Here is a 14,789-nt window from a genome sequence, read left to right on the forward strand (position 1 = left end):
ATCCCCTCTTTCTGGGTGTGTTGGTGACATTTTCCTCCAGTATAGCACTGACCCCTATGATTAGAAGATCCCAGTATTTCTGCAGCCTTCATGAGGGGCGCTAGGTCCCAGTTCACACCAGTGTTCAGGTCCCGTCTAGGGCAGGTGTGGAGCTGTGGTCTCCAGAGAGGACGTGATCTCCTGATTATTACACTCCAGCTGAGGCTCGTTAGTGACACGCACCCGGTAACACGCACGCCTCTGCTCTACATGTGTGTGGCCGCTCCTGAACCCTCTCCTCTTATTATTCCTCCTGTTATTCCCTGCCTATGCTGGCTGCAGCTGTGGTCTGTGGGCAGTAATGACACGAGACCCGTGTGCTGCACACGCCATTTACATGTAGACAATTAATGGATGCCTTTTTCAGCTTCCCAGAGGTCTTTTCTATTACATGTCATGTAGGTATCTCTTCTCTGCCTGAGCACGCCCACTGCATGTACCCGGATTACACCCAGCTGCTGGAACATGTGCCTGAGCACACCCACTGCATGTACCCGGATTACACCCAGCTGCTGGAACATGTGCCTGAGCACACCCGCTGCACTCACACTCGGAATACACCCAGCTGCTGGAACATGTGCCTGAACACGCCCACTGCATGTAACCGGAATACACCCAGCTGCTGGAACATGTGCCTGAGCACACCCACTGCACGTACGCAGAATACACCCAGCTGCTGGAACATGTGCCTGAGCACACCCGCTGCACGCACACACGGAATACACCCAGCTGCTGGAACATGTGCCTGAGCACGCCCACTGCATGTATCCGGAATACACCCAGCTGCTGGAACATGTGCCTGAACACGCCCACTGCACGCACACCTGGAATACACCCAGCTGCTGGAACATGTGCCTGAGCACGCCCACTGCACGCACACCTGGAATACACCCAGCTGCTGGAACATGTGCCTGAGCACGCCCACTGCACGCACACACGGAATACACCTAGCTGCTGGAACATGTGCCTGAGCACGCCCACTGCACGCACCCGGAATACACCCAGCTGCTGGAACATGTGCCTGAGCACGCCCACTGCACGTACCCGGAATACACCCAGCTGCTAGAACATGAGCCTGAGCACGCCCACTGCACGCACACACGGAATACACCCAGCTGCTGGAACATGAGCCTGAGCACGCCCACTGCACGCACACCTGGAATACACCCAGCTGCTGGAACATGTGCCTGAGCACGCCCACTGCACGTACCCGGAATACACCCAGCTGCTGGAACATGTGCCTGAGCACGCCCACTGCACGCACACCTGGAATACATCCAGCTTCTGGAACATGTGCCTGAGCACGCCCACTGCACGTACCCGGAATACACCCAGCTGCTGGAACATGTGCCTGAGCACGCCCACTGCACGCACACCTGGAATACACCCAGCTGCTGGAACATGTGCCTGAACACGCCCACTGCATGTATCTGGAATACACCCAGCTGCTAGAACATGTGCCTGAGCACGCCCACTGCACGTACCCGGAATACACCCAGCTGCTAGAACATGTCCCTGAGCACGCCCACTGCATGTACCCGGAATACACCCAGCTGCTAGAACATGTGCCTGAGCACGCCCACTGCATGTACCCGGAATACACCCAGCTGCTAGAACATGTGCCTGAGCACGCCCACTGCACGCACACCCGGATTACACCCAGCTGCTGGAACATGTGCCTGAGCACGCCCACTGCATGTAACCGGAATACACCCAGCTGCTGGAACATGTGCCTGAGCATGCCCACTGCACGCACACCTGGAATACACCCAGCTGCTGGAACATGTGCCTGAGCACGCCCACTGCATGTACCCGGAATACACCCAGCTGCTAGAACATGTCCCTGAGCACGCCCACTGCATGTACCCGGAATACACCCAGCTGCTAGAACATGTGCCTGAGCACGCCCACTGCATGTACCCGGAATACACCCAGCTGCTAGAACATGTGCCTGAGCACGCCCACTGCACGCACACCCGGATTACACCCAGCTGCTGGAACATGTGCCTGAGCACGCCCACTGCATGTAACCGGAATACACCCAGCTGCTGGAACATGTGCCTGAGCATGCCCACTGCACGCACACCTGGAATACACCCAGCTGCTGGAACATGTGCCTGAGCACGCCCACTGCACGCACACCTGGAATACACCCAGCTGCTGGAACATGTGCCTGAGCACGCCCACTGCACGCACACACGGAATACACCCAGCTGCTAGAACATGAGCCTGAGCACGCCCACTGCACGCACACCTGGAATACACCCAGCTGCTAGAACATGTGCCTGAGCACGCCCACTGCACGCACACCTGGAATACACCCAGCTGCTGGAACATGTGCCTGAGCACGCCCACTGCACGCACACCTGGAATACACCCAGCTGCTAGAACATGAGCCTGAGCACGCCCACTGCACGCACACACGGAATACACCCAGCTGCTGGAACATGTGCCTGAGCACGCCCACTGCACGTACCCGGAATACACTCAGCTGCTGGAACATGTGCCTGAGCACGCCCACTGCATGTATCGGGAATACACCCAGCTGCTGGAACATGTGCCTGAACACGCCCACTGCACGCACACCTGGAATACACCCAGCTGCTGGAACATGTGCCTGAGCACGCCCACTGCACGCACACCTGGAATACACCCAGCTGCTGGAACATGTGCCTGAGCACGCCCACTGCACGCACACCCGGAATACACCCAGCTTCTGGAACATGTGCCTGAACACGCCCACTGCATGTACCCGGAATACACCCAGCTGCTAGAACATGAGCCTGAGCACGCCCACTGCACGCACACCCGGATTACACCCAGCTGCTAGAACATGTGCCTGAGCACGCCCACTGCACGCACACCTGGAATACACCCAGCTGCTGGAACATGTGCCTGAACACGCCCACTGCATGTATCTGGAATACACCCAGCTGCTGGAACATGTGCCTGAGCACGCCCACTGCACGTACCTGGAATACACCCAGCTGCTAGAACATGAGCCTGAGCACGCCCACTGCACGCACACACGGAATACACCCAGCTGCTAGAACATGTGCCTGAACACGCCCACTGCACGCACACCTGGAATACACCCAGCTGCTAGAACATGTGCCTGAGCACGCCCACTGCATGTACCCGGAATACACCCAGCTGCTAGAACATGTGCCTGAGCACGCCCACTGCATGTACCCGGAATACACCCAGCTGCTAGAACATGTGCCTGAGCACGCCCACTGCACGCACACCCGGATTACACCCAGCTGCTGGAACATGTGCCTGAGCACGCCCACTGCACGCACCCGGAATACACCCAGCTGCTGGAACATGTGCCTGAGCACGCCCACTGCACGCACACACGGAATACACCCAGCTGCTAGAACATGTGCCTGAGCACGCCCACTGCACGCACACACGGAATACACCCAGCTGCTGGAACATGTGCCTGAGCACGCCCACTGCATGTACCCGGAATACACCCAGCTGCTGGAACATGTGCCTGAGCACGCCCACTGCATGTACCCGGAATACACCCAGCTGCTAGAACATGTGCCTGAGCACGCCCACTGCACGCACCCGGAATACACCCAGCTGCTAGAACATGTGCCTGAGCACGCCCACTGCACGTACCCGGAATACACCCAGCTGCTAGAACATGTGCCTGAGCACGCCCACTGCACGTACCCGGAATACACCCAGCTGCTAGAACATCTGCCTGAGCACGCCCACTGCACGCACACCTGGAATACATCCAGCTTCTGGAACATGTGCCTGAGCACGCCCACTGCACGCACACCCGGATTACACCCAGCTGCTGGAACTTGCGCCTGGAAATGACCCCAATATGCCCGTGCCCCTCACATGCAATATACTTACCTTGCTCCCCACTTCCCGCATCGCTCCTGTTCCCCACGAAGGCTCGTCCCCGTCAACGCCTGCCATTGGCTGTCGTTCCCCCCCCCCTTCCCGACCCCAGATGTTTTCATCCACGCACATATGGGGGCCATTTCCAGGCTCGGATAACCCCTTTAACTGCCTCTACAGGATAAATGCTGCCTGCTGAAGTGACACAAGCCCTTTAACACATGTAACATATGAAAGGCGCATGCTTGTCTATTACTCCTCCTGTCCAACCCCATATTACTCCTCCTTTTAATCTTTGCCCCCCCCATTACTCCTCGTATCCCTCCCTTATTACTTCTCCTGTCACTCTTTGTACCTCCCCTATTACTCCTCCTTTCCCTCCCCCTGTCACTTTTTGTCTCTCCCTTTATTACTCCTCCTGTCAGATGTCAGTTGCGGTGCATTAGCATGTAGCTCGGCTGCTGCAGTCCTTAGCATGTTTGGTCATGACATACTTGGCTCCCACAATGCACCTGGTGAGGGGGGGGGTGACTTTTGGGGCTGCAGTGACGCCAGCATTTCTCCTCTTCCCCAGAACGAGTCTTGGGGCAAGCAGTACTCGCACGCCATCTTCAAGGCCATGAGTCACATGCTGTGCATCGGGTACGGGCAGCAGGCGCCGGAGGGGATGACAGACGTGTGGCTGACAATGCTCAGCATGATCGTGGGGGCCACATGCTACGCCATGTTCATCGGCCACGCCACAGCCCTCATCCAGTCTCTGGACTCGTCTCGCCGTCAGTACCAGGAGAAGGTGAGCAGAAGGTCTGGTGCAGACGAGGGCAAGTATGAAGGTGAGCGGGCATCATCTGTGTCTTGTGTCCCCCCAGTACAAGCAGGTGGAGCAGTACATGTCCTTCCACAAGCTGCCCCCCGACACACGCCAGAGAATTCACGAGTATTACGAGCATCGCTACCAGGGCAAAATGTTTGACGAGGAGAACATTCTGGGAGAGCTGAGCGAACCCCTCCGAGAAGTAAGTGCTGTCACTACTGCCCCCATCCTCTGCACCCCCACCACATCATTCCACCAGTAATTTATGTTTTCCTTCGTCATTTAAGGAGATTGTAAATTTTAATTGCCGGAACCTTGTGGCCAATATGCCTCTGTTCGCCAATGCTGACCCCAACTTTGTGACTGCCATGCTGACCAAGCTTCGCTTCGAGGTCTTCCAGCCCGCTGACTACATCATCCGGGAGGGGACCGTCGGGAAGAAGATGTATTTTATCCAGCACGGCGTGGTCAGCATCATGACCCGCGGCAGCAAGGAGACCAAGTTGTCCGATGGATCTTACTTTGGAGGTGAGTCTCCGCTCAGAAGGCCCTGACTCCCCGGCCTCAGAGGTTCCTCCATCAGTCATCTGCTGCCAGATCTAACGTAACGTAGAATAGACGGCACAGACCGTGTCCCCTCTGCTTTACCTCGTAGAGATCTGCCTGCTGACACGGGGACGCCGCACGGCCAGCGTGCGAGCTGACACTTACTGCCGCCTCTACTCACTTTCTGTGGACAACTTCAATGAGGTCCTGGAGGAATATCCAATGATGAGGCGAGCCTTTGAGACTGTGGCCATGGACCGGCTGGACAGGATAGGTGAGTACACAGGACGGGCGGTGAGTACTGGGCACCATTCTGCTCATCACTTTCATTTTCTGTACATTGGTTTTTGCCTGAATTTACACATTTTAGTAGATATGTACTAAATGTAAACTATGTGGTTAGTGGTGGAATAGTCGTTGGCCATTGTCCCCATTCCTCACCAGTCCCCATTCCTCACCAGTCCTCGTCCCTCACCCGTCCCCGTCCCACACCAATCCCCGTCCCACACCAGTCCCCGTCCCACACCAGTCCCCGTCCCACACCAGTCCCCGTCCCTCACCAGTTCCCGTCCCTCACTAGTCCCCGTCCCTCACTAGTCCCCGTCCCTCACCAGTCCCCGTCCCTCACCAGTCCCCGTCCCTCACCCGTCCTCGTCCCTCACCCGTCCTCGTCCCTCACCCTTCCTCGTCCCTCACCCTTCCTCGTCCCTCACCCTTCCTCGTCCCTCACCCTTCCTCGTCCCTCACCCTTCCTCGTCCCTCACCCTTCCCCGTCCCTCACCCTTCCCCGTCCCTCACCCTTCCCCGTCCCTCACCAGTCCCCGTCCCTCACCAGTCCCCGTCCCTCACCAGTCTCCGTCCCTCACCAGTCTCCGTCCCTCACCAGTCTCCGTCCCTCACCAGTCTCCGTCCCTCACCAGTCCCCGTCCCTCACCAGTCTCCGTCCCACACCAGTCTCCGTCCCTCTCCAGTCTCCGTCCCTCACCCTTCCTCGTCCCTCACCCTTCCTCGTCCCTCACCCTTCCTCGTCCCTCACCCTTCCTCGTCCCTCACCCGTCCTCGTCCCTCACCCTTCCTCGTCCCTCACCCTTCCTCGTCCCTCACCCTTCCTCGTCCCTCACCAGTCCCCGTCCCTCACCAGTCCCCGTCCCTCACCAGTCCCCATTCCTCATCAATCCTAATTCCTCATCAGTCTGTGTGGTCAGTCCCCGTCCCTCACCAGTCCCCGTCCCTCACCAGTCCTCATCAATCCTAATTCCTCATCAGTCTGTGTGGTCAGTCCCCATCCCTCACCAGTCCCCGTCCCTCACCAGTCCCCGTCCCTCACCAGTCCTCATCAGTCTGTGTGGTCAGTCCTCATTCCTCATCAGTCCTCTTCATTCCTCATCAGTCTGTGTGGTCAGTCCTCATCAGTTCTTACATTGGCCTTCTGGGAAAATGTATTAATCTGCATGTGAATCTTGTATCACCCCTCCACCCCTCACACGTGTAGCCTCCTAGATCCAGATCATGCAGCCACTTCATGCCCCCTTGTCAATGCCCTCCATCTTGAGTCCTTCAGGAGCTTTGCCTTGCACCTTGTCTCTTGTCAGTTTTTCCCAAGTCCTTCCCAGCTACCCCCAAGCATCACGTTCCTTGCCTTCTGTCCCTCTCCCCCTCAGGTAAGAAGAACTCCATCTTGCTACGTAAACGTGCAGAGAACAGCTCAGGCTCAGTGAACAATGAGATAATTCAGCAGATTGTGAAGCATGATCAAGACATGGCCCATAACTTCCAGGACCTGCCGTCTCTGGGGCCCATGAGGGTATCTGCCCATAATAAGACTCTCATCTGGGAGCCCTTGGTTCATGCCCCTCTTCAGACTGCAGCAGCCACCACCAGTGTGGCCATTGCTCTCACACATCAGCAGAACCTTCAGGCTCATGTCTTCTTACCCCCATCTTCTTTACCGGAGACTGCATATGCCAGCCGCCAGGCAAGAAGGTCCCAGCCCAATATTGGGGGCTCCCGACCCTCCGCTGTTAGTTCTCCTTCTGGTGCACAGTCTCACTTGCAGACACCAGCTGGTATTTCTGCTTCTTCTCCATGTGGTGTCCCAAAGCAAGTTGTCACAGTGCCTCCTTCTCGGTTGTGCCAAATTCAGAGAGCAGATCCTCCTGTCCTTTCAAAGCCACTTATGGCTTCTCAAGTGCAACTGTCTCGGTCTCGTGGAACTTCTGCATCAACTTCTGTTTTGCAGCAATCAACAGGATCCACAGGCGCTCATGCAGTTGCGGGCCCGCTTTCTGGTAGGACTCTGCACTATAGTCTTTCCAGAACTACAGGTTCTCATCTCTCTCTCCTCATGCAGCAAGCTGCCAGCTCCCCGCAGCAGCTGGTCAAACACAGGAGCATACAAGGACTTCCTGTTGGGAGATTGTCACAGGACAACCGTCTCCTTTCAGCTTCTCAGCCCTCACTGCCCAACAAAGTGTCTCAGCAGCAGGACAGTGCCGCATCTCCACGTGCATCAGACTCACCAGAAGCTCTGAGCAATAAGTCCTCGCCATCTGTGCTGCTCCCCAAACCATCTCTGACCTCTTCCTCTAATGCTCAGCCGGTGCCTTCAGGGTCTGTCTCCATGTCTGGTTCTTCTGTCAGCGGCTCCGTTACTCCACAGTCACCCATTACATCTCGACAGACGGCTCCATCACGAAAGGGATCAGTAGCCTTCAGCCCTGATGTGGATCCTGGGAAACCAAAACTCCCATCTAACATGTGAAGGCCTCATCCATAAAATCCATGACATCTTGAGATGTGTGCAGGAACCCAACACGACATGATATCCTGTCGGCTGTCCAGTTGGGAGCACGCCAACATTAATGATGCTGAATGCAGTGTCCACACAGGCCCTGAACGATTGAGAAGGCAGTGCTTCATGTGCCGCGTCCCAGCCTCTGGGGTTCCGACCAGGAGCAGACATCATTAGCTGGGATGGTCATGCCTTATGCACAACATAGCTTTATTGTGAACCAGCAGGGGACCCTTATTTGCTCAGGGGTTGTTTCAGGAGGGAGGACTACAAGAGGCTGGTGGTGTCCACCTGTAGGGTGTGCGTTGGGTTGAGGTAGACGTATATTGGCGGCAGGGCTGAAGCCCAACATCGATGCTCCTTGTGATATGGGACTGGTGAAGTCTTCTGATGGACAGCTGAGTGAAGCTTCGTGCTGCACCATGTTTCTGTGAGCCCTCTGGGTGTGACAAAAATAAATATATTACACATTACCAATGGTCGGTTTCCAGCAACTTCCAATGTTTGCACGCTTGTAAAATAATCCTCATGACAGGTAAGTGACGCTGGCCCAGTCATGGGTGCCATGTCACAAGAACATCCCTACGTGTGAAGAAGGAAGGTCCTAAAATGTGTGTCTTACATTAAGTTCTGTAGCACCAACTAATTCTGCAACACCGGGCAGAGATTGGGAGCCCCTTTAGGGGCAAGGAACAATGTGAGGACAATCTAAATGACCGATTAACCAGAAAGGTTTTAGCACAAACATGGGGAGAACATGCAAACGTTGTTGTTCTTGGTCAGATGACAGGTGACATTGCTGCCACTGAGCTGCCATGCTGTCCAACAAACAACACAGCCATGTATTCAGCTGATCCTTTTCTGGAGCAGGCTGTCGGTCGTCACGGTGCAGGTAGTAATAGTGGATGTTACTTGTCTTCTGGCCCTCATTGTCCCTTCACATCCCCAGAGATTTATAATGCCTCATGATCCCTTCCAGCACTTGGCAGCCTTCGGTGCAGGTCGGACTGTTCACCATGTATCTGTAGTAGTTTATGCTCCACTCTTCACTGTATATCTCTATTACTCTCCTTCTGTCACAAGCACCAATGAGACGTGTTCATTGTACCCGACACAATTGTTGTGTAAAACACTGTAAATGGCGTGCCCCCCCCCCCCCCCCCCCCCCCCACCCCAGCCAGCTGTCCGGAGTCTGGTCTACACAGATGCTGAAGCTGGACTGCTGGCCCTTGTACCAGTCTATCCACATTTTCCGCTGGTCACCGAGACATCTGCGGCCTCTATGAAGTTGTCATGTGTAAGATGCCTCCAGTCCCTACAGGACATCTTATCCCTGTACTCTTGTAGATATTTGGTACCGGTGTTATCACAGGCTGGATCTTGGTACTGGTGTTATCACGGACTGGATCTTAGTAGGGTGTTATCACGGGCTGGATCTTGGTACTGGTGTTATCACGGACTGGATCTTAGTAGGGTGTTATCACGGGCTGGATCTTGGTACTGGTGTTATCACGGACTGGATCTTAGTAGGGTGTTATCACGGGCTGGATCTTGGTACGGGTGTTATCACGGACTGGATCTTGGTACGGGTGTTATCACGGGCTGGATCTTGGTACGGGTGTTATCACGGGCTGGATCTTGGTACGGGTGCTATCACGGGCTGGATCTTGGTACGAGTGCTATCACGGGTTGGATCTTGGTACGGGTGCTATCACAGGCTGGATCTTGGTAGGGTGTTATCACAGGCTGGATCTTGGTACTCGTGTTATCACGGACTGGATCTTGGTACGCGTGTTATCACGGACTGGATTGTGTTAGGGCTCTATAGGGAGCAGGGTATAGCGCCTCATCTCCTGTGCTCTAGTGCTTGCTTTTCAGCCGTCCACAGCAGGGGAAGTGTCGTTCCTTAGTATTAGGGTAATTGAGGACAATGATGGACACTGAGTCCCTGGGTCAGTTCTGTTCTGGACAGTAAGACTCGATCCGCTCATCTTTACTGTAAACAGCTGTTTGGGTGGTGGATTACCCCTAATCTCCTGTGCTGAGTGCCAGGGTGCCATGATCACAGCTGGCTGCAGTCTGATTTAAATAGATTACAAGAGGTCACCCTGATGGGAATGAGGTCACTCATAGACTGCCAGCAATGTGCAATATTATCCAAAATGAACTCCCCCACCTCATACATTTATCAACCTCTAAACCCATTTTATACACAGGATGGATTATACACAAACTCATTTAGGCTCCCGGCACATGTTCATTCACCCTTCTGTCCGCACTGTGCCTGCCTCATTCTATCTTTCCCTACTTCCTGCACCTGCCTCATTTCTTCCTTCTCTCCCTCCGCACTGCGCCTACCTAATTTCCCCCTCCCTACTTCCTGCCCCTGCCTCATTCCCTCTCTCCCTACTTCCCGCGCCTGCCTTGTTCCCTCTCTTCCCTCCTTACTGCGCCCCTGCCTCGTTCCCTCCTTACTGCGCCCCTGCCTCGTTTTCCTCTCTTCCCTCCTTTCTGCGCCCCTGCCTCATTCCCTCCTTGCTGACCCTGCCTCGTTCCCTCTCTTCCCTCCTTACTGCGCCCCTGCCTCGTTTTCCTCTCTTCCCTCCTTTCTGCGCCCCTGCCTCATTCCCTCCTTGCTGACCCTGCCTCGTTCCCTCTCTTCCCTCCTTGCTGCCTCGTTCCCTCTCTTCCCTCCTTGCTGCCCCGTTCCCTCTCTTCCCCCCTTGCTTCCCCCTGCCTCGTTCCCTCTCTTCCCTCCTTGCTGCGCCCCTGCCTCGTTCCCTCTCTTCCCTACTTACTGCGCCCCTGCCTCGTTCCCTCCCTTCCCTCCTTGCTGCGCCCCTGCCTCGTTCCCTCTCTTCCCTCCTTGCTGCGCCCCTGCCTCGTTCCCTCTCTTCCCTCCTTGCTGTGCCCCTGCCTCGTTTCCTCGCTTCCCCCCTTGCTGCCCCTGCCTCGTTCCCTCTCTTCCCTCCTTGCTGCGCCCCTGCCTCGTTCCCTCTCTTCCCTCCTTGCTGCGCCCTGCCTCGTTCCCTCTCTTCCCTCCTTGCTGCGCCCCTGCCTCGTTCCCTCTCTTCCCTCCTTGCTGCGCCCTGCCTCGTTCCCTCTCTTCCCTCCTTGCTGCGCCCCTGCCTCGTTCCCTCTCTTACCTCCTTGCTGCGCCCCTGCCTCGTTCCCTTTCTTCCCTCCTTGCTGCGCCCCTGCCTCGTTTCCTCTCTTCCCTCCTTGCTGCGCCCCTGCCTCGTTCCCTCTCTTCCCCCCTTGATGCGCCCTGCCTCGTTCCCTCTCTTCCCTCCTTGCTGCGCCTCTGCCTCGTTCCCTCTCTTCCCTCCTTGCTGCGCCCCTGCCTCGTTTCCTCTCTTCCCTCCTTGCTGCGCCTCTGCCTCGTTCCCTCTCTTCCCTCCTTGCTGCGCCCCTGCCTCGTTCCCTCTCTTCCTTCCTTGCTGCGCCCCTGCCTCGATCCCTCTCTTCCCTCCTTGCTGCGCCCCTGCCTCGTTCCCTTTCTTCCCTCCTTGCTGCGCCCCTGCCTCGTTTCCTCTCTTCCCTCCTTGCTGCGCCCCTGCCTCGTTCCCTCTCTTCCCTCCTTGCTGCGCCCTGCCTCGTTCCCTCTCTTCCCTCCTTGCTGCGCCCCTGCCTCGTTCCCTCTCTTCCCTCCTTGCTGCGCCCCTGCCTCGTTCCCTCTCTTCCCTCCTTGCTGCGCCCTGCCTCGTTCCCTCTCTTCCCTCCTTGCTGCGCCCCTGCCTCGTTCCCTCTCTTCCCTCCTTGCTGCCCCTGCCTCGTTTCCTCTCTTCCCTCCTTGCTGCGCCCCTGCCTCGTTCCCTCTCTTCCCTCCTTGCTGCGCCCCTGCCTCGTTCCCTCTCTTCCCTCCTTGCTGCGCCCCTGCCTCGTTCCCTCTCTTCCCTCCTTGCTGCGCCCCTGCCTCGTTCCCTCTCTTCCCTCCTTGCTGCGCCCCTGCCTCGTTCCCTCTCTTCCCTCCTTGCTGCGCCCCTGCCTCGTTTCCTCTCTTCCCTCCTTGCTGCGCCCCTGCCTCGTTCCCTCTCTTCCCTCCTTGCTGCGCCCCTGCCTCGTTCCCTCTCTTCCCTCCTTGCTGCGCCCCTGCCTCGTTCCCTCTCTTCCCTCCTTGCTGCGCCCCTGCCTCGTTCCCTCTCTTCCCTCCTTGCTGCGCCCCTGCCTCGTTTCCTCTCTTCCCTCCTTGCTGCGCCCCTGCCTCGTTCCCTCTCTTCCCCCCTTGATGCGCCCTGCCTCGTTCCCTCTCTTCCCTCCTTGCTGCGCCCCTGCCTCGTTCCCTCTCTTCCCTCCTTGCTGCGCCCCTGCCTCGTTTCCTCTCTTCCCTCCTTGCTGCGCCCCTGCCTCGTTCCCTCTCTTCCCTCCTTGCTGCGCCCCTGCCTCGTTCCCTCTCTTCCCTCCTTGCTGCGCCCCTGCCTCGTTCCCTCTCTTCCCTCCTTGCTGCGCCCCTGCCTCGTTCCCTCTCTTCCCTCCTTGCTGCGCCCCTGCCTCGTTTCCTCGCTTCCCTACTTGCTGCGCCCTGCCTCGTTCCCTCTCTTCCCTCCTTGCTGCGCCCCTGCCTCGTTCCCTCTCTTCCCCCCTTGCTGCCCCCTGCCTCGTTCCCTCTCTTCCCTCCTTGCTGCGCCCCTGCCTCGTTCCCTCTCTTCCCTCCTTGCTGCGCCCCTGCCTCGTTCCCTCTCTTCCCTCCTTGCTGCGCCCCTGCCTCGATCCCTCTCTTCCCTCCTTGCTGCGCCCCTGCCTCGTTTCCTCGCTTCCCTACTTGCTGCGCCCTGCCTCGTTCCCTCTCTTCCCTCCTTGCTGCGCCCCTGCCTCGTTCCCTCTCTTCCCTCCTTGCTGCGCCCCTGCCTCGTTCCCTCTCTTCCCTCCTTGCTGCGCCCCTGCCTCGTTCCCTCTCTTCCCTCCTTGCTGCGTCCCTGCCTCGTTCCCTCTCTTCCCCCCTTGCTGCCCCCTGCCTCGTTCCCTCTCTTCCCTCCTTGCTGCGCCCTGCCTCGTTTCCTCTCTTCCCTCCTTGCTGCGCCCTGCCTCGTTCCCTCTCTTCCCCCCTTGCTGCCCCCTGCCTCGTTCCCTCTCTTCCCTCCTTGCTGCGCCCCTGCCTCGTTCCCTCTCTTCCCTCCTTGCTGCGCCCCTGCCTCGTTCCCTCTCTTCCCTCCTTGCTGCGCCCCTGCCTCGTTCCCTCTCTTCCCTCCTTGCTGCGCCCCTGCCTCGTTCCCTCTCTTCCCTCCTTGCTGCGCCCCTGCCTCGTTCCCTCTCTTCCCTCCTTGCTGCGCCCCTGCCTAGTTCCCTCTCTTCCCTCCTTGCTGCGCCCCTGCCTCGTTCCCTCTCTTCCCTCCTTGCTGCGCCCCTGCCTCGTTCCCTCTCTTCCCTCCTTGCTGCGCCCCTGCCTCGTTCCCTCTCTTCCCTCCTTGCTGCGCCCCTGCCTCGTTCCCCCTCTTCCCTCCTTGCTGCGCCCCTGCCTCGTTCCCTCTCTTCCTTCCTTGCTGCGCCCCTGCCTCGTTCCCTCTCTTCCCTCCTTGCTGCGCCCCTGCCTCGTTCCCTCTCTTCCCTCCTTGCTGCGCCCCTGCCTCGTTTCCTCTCTTCCCTCCTTGCTGCGCCCCTGCCTCGTTCCCTCTCTTCCCCCCTTGCTGCCCCCTGCCTCGTTCCCTCTCTTCCCTCCTTGCTGCGCCCTGCCTCGTTCCCTCCTTGCTGCCCCTGCCTCGTTTCCTCTCTTCCCTCCTTGCTGCGCCCCTGCCTCGTTCCCTCTCTTCCCTCCTTGCTGCGCCCCTGCCTCGTTCCCTCTCTTCCCTCCTTGCTGCGCCCCTGCCTCGTTCCCTCTCTTCCCTCCTTGCTGCGCCCCTGCCTCGTTCCCTCTCTTCCCTCCTTGCTGCGCCCCTGCCTCGTTCCCTCTCTTCCCTCCTTGCTGCGCCCCTGCCTCGTTCCCTCTCTTCCCCCCTTGCTGCCCCCTGCCTCGTTCCCTCTCTTCCCTCCTTGCTGCGCCCCTGCCTCGTTTCCTCTCTTCCCTCCTTGCTGCCCCCTGCCTCGTTCCCTCTCTTCCCTCCTTGCTGCGCCCTGCCTCGTTTCCTCTCTTCCCTCCTTGCTGCGCCCTGCCTCGTTTCCTCTCTTCCCTCCTTGCTGCGCCCTGCCTCGTTCCCTCTCTTCCCTCCTTGCTGCGCCCCTGCCTCGTTCCCTCTCTTCCCTCCTTGCTGCGCCCCTGCCTCGTTCCCTCTCTTCCCTCCTTGCTGCGCCCTGCCTCGTTTCCTCTCTTCCCTCCTTGCTGCGCCCTGCCTCGTTTCCTCTCTTCCCCCCTTGCTGCCCCCTGCCTCGTTCCCTCTCTTCCCTCCTTGCTGCGCCCTGCCTCGTTCCCTCCTTGCTGCCCCTGCCTCGTTCCCTCTCTTCCCTCCTTGCTGCGCCCCGGCCTCGTTCCCTCTCTTCCCTCCTTGCTGCGCCCCTGCCTCGTTCCCTCTCTTCCCTCCTTGCTGCGCCCCTGCCTCGTTTCCTCGCTTCCCTACTTGCTGCGCCCTGCCTCGTTCCCTCTCTTCCCTCCTTGCTGCGCCCCTGCCTCGTTCCCTCTCTTCCCCCCTTGCTGCCCCCTGCCTCGTTCCCTCTCTTCCCTCCTTGCTGCGCCCCTGCCTCGTTCCCTCTCTTCCCTCCTTGCTGCGCCCCTGCCTCGTTCCCTCTCTTCCCTCCTTGCTGCGCCCCTGCCTAGTTCCCTCTCTTCCCTCCTTGCTGCGCCCCTGCCTCGTTCCCTCTCTTCCC

General features: G+C 58.3%; 1 protein-coding gene across 1 annotated transcript in view; it reads left to right on the forward strand.

The window, feature by feature from the left end:
• Nucleotides 1-8,470, forward strand: part of HCN3 (hyperpolarization activated cyclic nucleotide gated potassium channel 3) — a 39,553-nt gene extending 31,083 nt beyond the window's left edge. The window contains exons 4-8 of the mRNA XM_040411579.1: nucleotides 4,478-4,696; nucleotides 4,773-4,919; nucleotides 5,005-5,245; nucleotides 5,373-5,537; nucleotides 6,925-8,470. Coding sequence (XP_040267513.1) covers nucleotides 4,478-4,696; nucleotides 4,773-4,919; nucleotides 5,005-5,245; nucleotides 5,373-5,537; nucleotides 6,925-8,024 — 1,872 coding nt within the window. The 3' untranslated portion in view covers nucleotides 8,025-8,470. The remainder of the gene's footprint in view (nucleotides 1-4,477; nucleotides 4,697-4,772; nucleotides 4,920-5,004; nucleotides 5,246-5,372; nucleotides 5,538-6,924) is intronic.
• Nucleotides 8,471-14,789: the final 6,319 nt, after the last annotated feature.

This window comes from Bufo bufo, chromosome 11 (assembly GCF_905171765.1).
Source record: "Bufo bufo chromosome 11, aBufBuf1.1, whole genome shotgun sequence".
Lineage (NCBI taxonomy): Eukaryota > Metazoa > Chordata > Amphibia > Anura > Bufonidae > Bufo > Bufo bufo.